The sequence below is a fragment of the Neomonachus schauinslandi genome, chromosome 7 (assembly GCF_002201575.2).
Source record: "Neomonachus schauinslandi chromosome 7, ASM220157v2, whole genome shotgun sequence".
Taxonomy (NCBI): Eukaryota; Metazoa; Chordata; class Mammalia; order Carnivora; family Phocidae; genus Neomonachus; species Neomonachus schauinslandi.
The window spans coordinates 20655776-20665541 of record NC_058409.1 but is presented as its reverse complement, the minus strand read 5'-3'; the positions used below and the strand labels follow the sequence as shown (position 1 = coordinate 20665541).

At 46.6% G+C, this 9766-nt stretch overlaps 1 protein-coding gene across 1 annotated transcript in view; it reads left to right on the top strand.

Annotated features, from left to right (window-relative positions):
* Positions 1-3326: 3326 nt before the first annotated feature.
* Positions 3327-9766, top strand: part of FBN2 (fibrillin 2) — a 248470-nt gene continuing 242030 nt past the window's right edge. The window contains 3 exon segments of the mRNA XM_021701751.1: positions 3327-3640; positions 4443-4525; positions 9297-9395. Coding sequence (XP_021557426.1) covers positions 3387-3640; positions 4443-4525; positions 9297-9395 — 436 coding nt within the window. The 5' untranslated portion in view covers positions 3327-3386.

Genomic DNA, 9766 nt, shown 5'->3' with positions numbered 1-9766 from the left:
ACCTGACGTGCCGGTGGGGTTCCATCTCACAACCCGAGATCATTACCTGAGTTGAAATCAAGAGTCAGATGCTTAACTGACTGAGCCAACCAGGTGCCCCTAGGTGTTCTTTCTAAATTTAATTTTGTCTTTAATTATATAAAATATATACATAGTTCCAAAGTTAGAACTATAAAACAAGGCATATTTACAAACATCTATCTTCCATCATTGTCTCTTCTTCATTATCTTCTTCCTTCCCTAAGATAACCATTTTTATTAGATTTGGTTTACACTTCTATTTTTAAAAATGCACCCACAGCCACACACCATCAAGTAGCATACAACAATATCCTACACCTTGTACTATTTTTTTTTTTTGGTAAAATATGCATACCATAAAATGACCATTTTAGCCATACTTAAGTATACAATTCAGGGGCATTAAGTACATGCATAATGTGCAACCATTATCACAATTTTCAGACTTTTTTCATCATTCTGTGGAAATTCTGTACCCATTAAACAATAATTCTCACTCCCTTCTCCCTACTCCCCACCCCAGACATTGATAACCTTTATTCTTCCTAACTCAATGGATTTGCCTATCCCCCCGCCCCCACTGAATTGCATAATCTAGAGATAACTCCATAGGACTGGACAGAGATCCCCATTCAATTTTTACAGCTATATAGTATCTACTTGAATGTATTAAACTACATTCAAACATTTTCTTACTGATGGGACATTTGTGTTTCTAATATTTTGCTATTACAAACAGTGCTGCAATGAACAGATGAATGCATTCATCATTTCTTTTGCCTGCATATCTTTTAAACGGATTTCTGGAAGTTGAATTGTTGAGTCAAAGGATACATGCATATGCAATTTTAGAGCATTTTAGAAGATTTTATGTGACAGACAGGAATGAACCCTGAAGCTATGTAAGTATTAACAAAAATCCATTTAACAAGGTTAAATGTTTTAAAGAGTATAATTAAAACACGACCTTCAGCCAGGAGATAGTTACTTTATTTAGTTCCTTTAGTTAAAATGGTTTCATTTGTTTGAAGCACAGAGCATGACAAATACCTCTACTACTGTCTTTTAACTTCTTTGAATTCGTACAAATTGGTGTCTCACATGAAATTATGTGACTCCTACCTTTTTTTAAGGACTTATGAGAATATTGTAAGTCAGACTCTTTGACTACATTTGGAAAATAGAGAAGGGAGTTATGCCAATTCTCAGAGAATTTTAACTGCCAAATAGCACATCTGGGCAATTCAGGCTGCAAGGGGGTGGGGGGAGATATATATATATATATATATATATCTTTAAAGTGAAGTTCCCTAGGCCTGAATAATCCAGACATTGCTCTCTTGTACTGTTTCCTAAACTGTGTTTGGATAGTTAGCCTTAGTTTTCAGTTTTCAGGAATGTTTGATTTTTAATTATGCAGTGCCATGGGTTAAGAGACGACTAGGGCTTTACAGAGACCTCATGAAAGCAGGGACACAAAGGAAGACCCCAGAGGCTTGTGAACCTAAAGGCAGTTCTAAGGGTTCAGAGGGCAGGTCGCCAGCCTGGATGCACCAATCGCTAGGGCTTAATCATTAATGAGGAGTCCATGCCAGGAACCAAGGCTATGCCCCAAGACCCATTTACCAGCTCTGTGGTCCCCCCCGTGCCCCTCCCCACCACACCCCCGCCACCAGGGGCTCTAACTCCTCTCTGGCTGCAAACCCCGGCAGAGCTCTGCCAGGGGTCACTCCGGAGCACACCCCCTGCGCGGACTCCCCGGGACCACGGCGCCGGCATGTAGCCGAGGCCCCCCGCGGCCGCGTGAGCTCCCTCTTGGAGGTGGAGGGCGCATTTCAATCTGGAAACGCCCAGCCGCTGTTCGGGTCCCACAGACTGACGCCTATCCGGGGGGGAAGGTGGGGGTAGGAGGGCGATGGGGAGGGCCAGGCCTCCTTGGATTGAGGTTGCAGCCAAGTCCCGCGCGAGTCTCTATTCCTACTTGGCTGCGAATTACCCCACCCCGGGTCTGGGTCTGGGTCCTCGCGGGAGTACCCGTTCTCCTCCTCAACCCTGTGGCCTCTGCCCGACAAGGGGAAGTTCAGCTGCGGGTCCAGCCGAGCCAAGCGCCTTTAGAGACCCTCGTCCCTGGTCCGCGGCCCGGCGAGGGCAGAGGGGGAGGGGAAGGGGCTGCTGCCTCCTTTCCCAAATCCGGTCCCTAACCGCCCCCTCCCCCGTCGTCTACTCGCTTTGTACAGTCAAAACAGAGCTAGCGGCCAACTGAGGGGGACGGGAAGCAAAGCCGACTAACGCCTGGCCCCCTCCAGCCGGCCCCCAGGCCGCTGCCCACCCCCTTTCCCACTTCTCTCTTAGCTCTAACCTCGCCCCCATCCCCCGCTCATTTCCTCTCGCACCCGGGCTCGCCAATCCCTCCTTCCAAGCCCCTCTTCCAGCCCTGGTCTTCCTCTCAGGCTTGCCCCCCTTCTCCCCAAACTCAGTCCTCTCCCCTCCCTTCACCCTACCCCCTTCCTTCCTCTTCCCCTCCCCCAGCCCCTAACTCCCCTTGTTCCTCCCAACCCGTTCGCCCCTTAACTCTGTCTCCGCCCACTCTGCGTCGGCCCCTGGGTCGGGGCTGCGCTCCACGTGTGGACGGTTGCGCTCCAGCCCCCACTGACAGCCGCCGCCCGCCGGCCCGCCCCACGCCCCGCCGGGCCTCAAAACCCCCGCGCCGCGCCCTCGCCCGCCGCATCTTCCCCGGCGTTCAGCCTCCTGCCCTCCCTCTCACCGGCGGCTCGCCCTGGCCCCGCACACCTCAGCTCGGCTTCTTAGCCGCCGCCGGCGCGTCGCTGCCCCGCGGGACTCCAGGCGAGCCGGGAGGAGACCCTCTTCTTTGGGGGACGACTTTTGTTTGTTTGCCGGCTTCTTTCTGGTGAATTTCGCAGCTTTCCAAGATCTGTTCCCGGAGCGCACGGGAATCCGCCGAGGCGCTGCGTGCAGGCCCTTTTTTTCTTTTGAGGTCCGCTTTCTTTGTAACTTTACGCCGCGGCTGCTCGGGTTACTTTTGTAATTTCCCGCCCCCGCCCGCTGGCGGTCCTGGAGTCGCTCGGGGCCGTGGCCCGGGGGATGCAACGTGGACCGCGCGAGGCTGCCGTCCGCACCGCCGCCGCGCCTCGCCGCCCGCTGCGCTAGAGCCCGCGTCCCGCCGGCAGCCCGGGGGCCGGCGCTCGGTCCGGGGCTCCCGCTACTGCAGGGAGCCCGAGCCCCAGGGAGTCTCGGGAGCCGACGGAGGGCTTGTTAGACCCTGACTTTTTTTCAGGCCGCGCAGATTTTGTCTCCCAGCACTCCCCGCTCCGCGGACCCTGGTCCGCGCGCTCTCGGCGCCCGCGATGGGGAGACGGCGGCGGCTGTGTCTCCAGCCCTACTTCGTGTGGCTGGGCTGCGTGGCGCTCTGGGCGCAGGGCACGGCTGGCCAGCCCCAGCCTCCACCGCCCAAGCCGCCCCGGCCCCAGCCGCCGCCGCAACAGGTCCGGCCCGCGGCGGCGGGCTCTGAAGGCGGGTTCGCTGTGCCCGAGTACCGTGAGGAGGGCGCCGCCGCGGCCAGCCGCGTCCGCAGGCGAGGACAGCAGGACGTGCTCCGAGGGTAGGTGGGCAGGAGGTCGGGGGGGAACCTTCGCTTGGCAGCTTTCCATCCCACCCCTCCCTGAAACTAGTTCTGGCGGCTAGACCCGGGGCCCCCTCCACCAGAATCCAGAGGACTCCCAGGAGCGCCTCCCCCTTTTCCTCCGCAGCTCCGCGGGCAAAAAGCCCTCCCTCGGGGGGTTGGGTCGAAGGCCCCCGGGTGCGGATGGTAGAGCGCAGGCTCTGCCTGCGGTGCGGGAACAGGTTCCCAGTGTCGGGCGGAGGGCGGGCTTGAGTCCACTCCGCTTCGGGGCTGGTGGAGCCTGCCTGCTCCCCCCCGTCGGGCGCGCAGCTCTTGAGCCTTTTGTTTGAGAACGATTGCGGGGCTTACGGTTCGCTCTAATCATCAAACTCCAGCGCTTCACCTTCCGACGCGCGTTCCTTGACACGTCGGGGCCAGAGTGGATTAAGAAGGGACGGATTTGGGTACGAGGGCAGGGATTTTTGAAACAGAGTGTTCCCTTTGTTCTCTGCATCCCGAGGCTAGAGTAGTAGGAAATTACATGTTTCCATGTTTCTTTTCGCCCTTTAAAAACGCAGTAAGGGAGGGCAGATGAAAAGTAAGGTTTAGACGTTTCCGACCCTCCCCCATTCCATGCCATTTACTTCCATGTCTGTGCACCGGAGCCCCAAGAATTTGAAGTGCAGTTTTGGTTTGTTTGTTGTCCCGAAATCGTTTCGCTCAGGGTTTTTGCTTGGGAAAACCGCTAGTGTGTTACCATACAACTTCCCTACGTGTGTGTGACCTCGCTTGTCCATCGCAGGCCCAACGTGTGCGGATCCAGGTTCCACTCCTACTGTTGCCCGGGATGGAAGACGCTTCCTGGAGGAAACCAATGCATTGTCCGTGAGTGCTTGATTGGGATCCCAGCTTGGGCAGCGCGCTTGACCCCATGTCAGGGCCGAGTTTTGGATTCAGTTGTCCCGGACACAGAGTTGCTTTTAGAATCCAGTGGCCACAAAGCAGTGATAGTTAGGGACGTGGCCCCATTTGAGTGTTGGGGAAGAAGCAGCCGGTTTACATCAGTTTCGACTTCGCTTCTAGACTCTGTTGAAGGGCAATAATGATAAAGGTTTCAAAGATACTTGGAAGTTTTATCTTTCTGTGTCTATTAATACAAACTGAAGGGGGGAGTACAGCAATTCCCTAGATAACTCAAAACCACTTTTTCCTAAAGGAGTCCAGATAAGACCACAATGTGATTATGTAAATTATCTGGCTTTTGACTGCATGAGGTTTAGGCCTTTTGAAGATCAAGCTTTCTTAGGCCTTTGTACAAAACCACTTTATTATCTCTGGTTTCATCTCAACAGCCACATAACGTAGATACGAAAGGAACTCCCATAGGGAGTTACAGTTGACCCAGGTCAACAAAATTTTTTAAAAGAACTCTTCCCAAATGGCTTGACCTTTATTTTTTTTTTAAAGATATTTAAATTTAGGATTTACAGGCCCCACATCCCATAGTGTACTGTAGATTTCCAAAGTGTGAGGCTTAGAGTTTCCAAAGTTCTGCATCTCTGACCTTCAAAGTTTTATTCTTTTATTTAGTTTCCAAATTGTGTACCTAGCTTTCCCAGGTTCTCACTGGAGAAGTCATTAGTTACTAGCCTCATAGTGATGGACCGTGGGATGTCTTATTTCACATGCCTGTGAATCCCGTGAGTTGAAGTGTGACCAGCCTTCTCCTGTGTATTTATCTAGCAGTCACATTTGTCTTGTCGGGAGGAGAGCCAGGTATCATAGACAGCACATTCATTTTGAGCCATTCTTGACTTTAGATTGACCTTCATATTCTCCAGGGAAAAGATAATTATGCAACTGTGAACAGAGAAAAAGGGCAAGCCACACTAGCCAAGGGATAATAAGGATGTAGTGGCATTTCCGACTCTATATTTATTGGTTTTGTGGGTTTGAGATAGACCCTTCATGTTATTTCGTTGCAGCTTTTAAAAAGGAATGAAGTCTCATGTGTTGTGAAGAGTGTTTCTTATAATTTTTTCTACCCTAAAATTCCACAGTTTCCAGTAGGGAGGCAAAAATGGGAAAAAAATGTGTGAAGTGATTCATGAATATTTTAAATAAATCCTCTGATGATAAGCCTTTATTAAAAAGAAAGAAAGGGTATTGCATTCTTTTTTCCCCAACACAGAAATCATCGATTGTGAGGCATATATGGAAGGTGTATTTACTCTTTCAGGCCAGTAGGGCATTACTTTGCCTGCTTTAAATTTAACATGGTTCCTAGAATCCTGTAACAGCTAATGTCACTCACCACACACCTGCCATACTAGCTGGGATGACTTAGGCACTGCGGAAAGTCTGACTCACTGAATGTAATGAATGGGACTGCCATTATTGAGTTGGAGAGCAGCCGAGAAGAAGGGATCAGTTTATGGTATGTGTTGAAAATCTGTAAAGTCAGATTTTATTGGATTGGTGTGGAATGGGAATTCCAGAGAACAGAGCCTTCCAGAATATTTGAAGTAGAAATATATATGTACATGTATGTGTGTGTGTATATATATACATATATATATATATATACATCCCTCTGAGTGTCTGCTTTAAATACTTATAGTTTTTCAGTAACATTGTACTCTTTACTTGTTTAGAAGAACAGCTTTGGAAATCTCAGAGCAACGGTGACTATTGTAGCCTGCATTTCTACTACTTGAAATATTTGGGTACCTATGAAATACATTGGAAATTACATGCATCATAAATCTCTAAAAAGCATAAATTTTGAAGTTATCTTTGTATCTCCAAGAAATATATATATATATCACTTATATATATCAAGCACTTAGAGTTACCTACAAAAATATTAGCATATTTAAAAAGTAATTCAAATACCCAAGAGTATAAAATAGAGGAAAAATGTAATGCTTTTTTATTCTCTTGTATGGATCGCACATAAATTTTGAATTTTAGTATTTTCTGTTAAACTTAGTGCAATTATTTTTGACATTTAAAATGATAATATATGGAGGTAATAACCAAATTGAAAGCATTATCAAGTCAAAATCAAGAATTTTCATTCTAGGATTTCCTGGTGATAATAAGTTATTTATTAGATTTATTGAATTTCCACCATTTAGCAAAAGGCAAAGCTCTGAGGCAACTTACAAAAAGAGAGAAGTAAAATACAAACCGAATATGAGGACCAAAGATTAATTATTTCATTTATACATCAGCATTCTTTCTTGATAGAAGGATATTAAAAATGATTACCTTCTAGAATTTTAATCTGTTTGGTGTTGACCAGGCTTCATGAAGAGGTGAAGATAATAAAAGAAAAATGTTTTTCTCAAACTACTGGAAACCTAATGCATTTTGATTTGAGTTTCTGTGTTTGTTGTTAGTGTTCTTAGCTGTGGCCTGCAAAGATCATTGAAGTACTTCTGAACTTGCAAATATTTGTTTCCAAAAAAAATGGAATTGACTTTCTTACTTTTCATTTGTTTCTTCCTAATCTTGTTAGAACTTGAAGCATTGGGAAAGTTTATTAATTTATTTGTGAAATTTTGCTATGAAATGCATTTTGGTCAGTGGAATGGGAAAGGGTTGGTCTGAAATCAGAGCATTTGAACCTAAAAAGACCTCAGATTACTCCCACGGTAATCCCTTTGTTTTATTTTACCAAGAAGAAAACAAAACCCAGAGAAACTGTGTGGTCTTTTTGTAAGTTTGTAATGGGGCCATGGCACAGCAGGAACTGAGCATCAGACTTTTCTCGTCCTATGTACCCTTCACTGGGCTGCGCATCTACTCCCAGCATCAGAGAAACCCTAACACCCATGTCTTCCTTCCCTCTCCTTGGTTATTTCTCGGTCTCATGGTTTCCATGACGGTAGGGCGGACAAGTAGTTAGGTGAGGCATCTCATAGTTGGAGATGAGTGTGAGGAGAAAGGGCCTGCACACTCTCGCTTCTCACGGGCTCACAGGCATTGAGCTCACACCTGTGCTCATGACTGGCATCTGTTGTCTGAGGATGACCAGTCTCCAGCCGTGAGTCCTTCCTTGGGTTTAGCACCCGGGTAGGGGTACCTTGTAGATCACCTAAGCCTCGACCAAATGGCAGCCTGCTGCGGGTGAGGGAGCTTTGAAATAAAACAGTATTTCAGTGGACATGTGTCACTGGAACATTATTCATGATCTGAAACTGTAGCACGTTTTAAAAATTAGTAGTCAACTCCATGGCAGGAACCATGTTCTTACCTAAAACTAGTTTTCTATCTTCACACTAGGACCTGTGACGTTTTTATTTATAAGGAGTGCTAATGGAGATGCTGGTCATATTACATGGATGTCAAATGGCAGTTTGGGGAAGAAAAACAATGACTGAGTTAGCTCACTTCTGTGTGTTGTGTTGTTTTGTTTTGTTTAAGATTTTGTTTATCTGAGAGAGTGAGCGAGTGAGAGCGAGAATGAGCAGAGGGAGGACCAGAGGGAGAGCGAGAAGCAGAGTCCCTGCTGAGCAGGGAGCCAGATGCAGGACCCCGGGATCATGACCTAAGCTGAAGGCAGATGCTTAGCCTACTGAGCCACTCAGGCACCCTGAGTTAGCTTACTTCTATACAGCATGCCCTTTACATTATTGGGGGTCTCCGATCTCTTTGAAAATTGTGAGACCCCTGTCTAGCAAAAGACACGTGCACATTTACATGATGTTTATAGCTAGTTTGAGAATGTTCCCAGACCCTTCTCTTGTCCTCATGGATCCAGGCATGGAGCATTAAAGCACATAGGCTTTGTGCACAAATAAGGAATTCAGTTGTGGGTATAGAAATGAATCTCTCAGCTCTTAAATGAACTGACTCTAAATAGGGGAGAGACTTCCCATTTGAAGGCACTCTGCTAATGATTTTGAGGATCCATGGTATGTGCTGTGTCAGTGAGCCTAACATTCTTTGCTCTGATGACCCTCATACCTTGGAGGTCACAGCTGCAGGAGGCTTTGAGTCTCCTTCCATCAAAATGTCGCAGCAGCTTTTCTGACCAGCAGGAATAGGCTAGGTTGTGGTGATAGCATGGGAGAAGAAAGGCTGGAGGAAGGAGAGAGGGATTTATTAAGGAAAACAAAGATTGATGATGGGGCAGGTCAGATACCAGCTGGGAAGGAATGTGCATGGAACCCCTGGGGCTTGGCCAACTGGTTAGGGCTTGGAGTCTCTGGCTCAGCCCATTTTATATTTCCTATGTCTTGTGAAGGCCTTTTCCACAGTGGGCTATGTTTTCTGAGGGTATGCAGGACCTCTGGGTTTCCTCAGTCCTTCCAGCTTCCTATGACCCAGGTTGTCATCTTGTGGTAAATTCTGTGTATAAACACTCTGCCTTGAATGGAAAACATGACCTGTATTGATAGGAGAGTTAAAGGATTATGGAACTTGAAGCAGTTTCATTTGTTTGCACATTATCATAAGGATATTTGTGAGACTTAGTCTCATGTCTACAATGGGTAATTTTGCTGCATATCTGAAATCAGACAGTACTTATCCTGTATTTTTTGTCTTAGTTTTTCAGGTTTATTGTTGTTGACTGTAGCTTTCTTGTTTTGTAAACTGTGGTTTATTACCTAATTATTCCTTCACTTTCCTATTGTGCTTCCTACAGCAATTTGTAGAAATAGTTGTGGAGATGGATTTTGTTCGCGTCCTAACATGTGTACTTGTTCCAGCGGCCAAATATCACCAACCTGTGGATCAAAATCAAGTATGTTTCTTAGAGGTGACCTTACTTACTGCATTGTTCTGAAGCTTGTGAATAAATACCAAATGTCCTTTTCAACAAGGATATGCATCGATGATTATTTTCCTATCATTAACTAGATCTGCATTAATTTTTGGAGTAAAAATCTTCAGTGACTTAATTGTTGCCACCAACAACTAAAGGGGAGTGATTTTTTATTAAGCAGAATGGTTTAATTCTGGTCCAGAAGCTATGTCTCTCTGCAGTAAAAGTGCTCGGATTCAGTGGAAAAGAAATTCTTTGTGAATAAGAACTGTAACTTACTGGGTTTTTATTCTGTGCCAGATACTGTTTTATGTTTTTGACTATAGCATTTTATTTTATCTTCACATGAA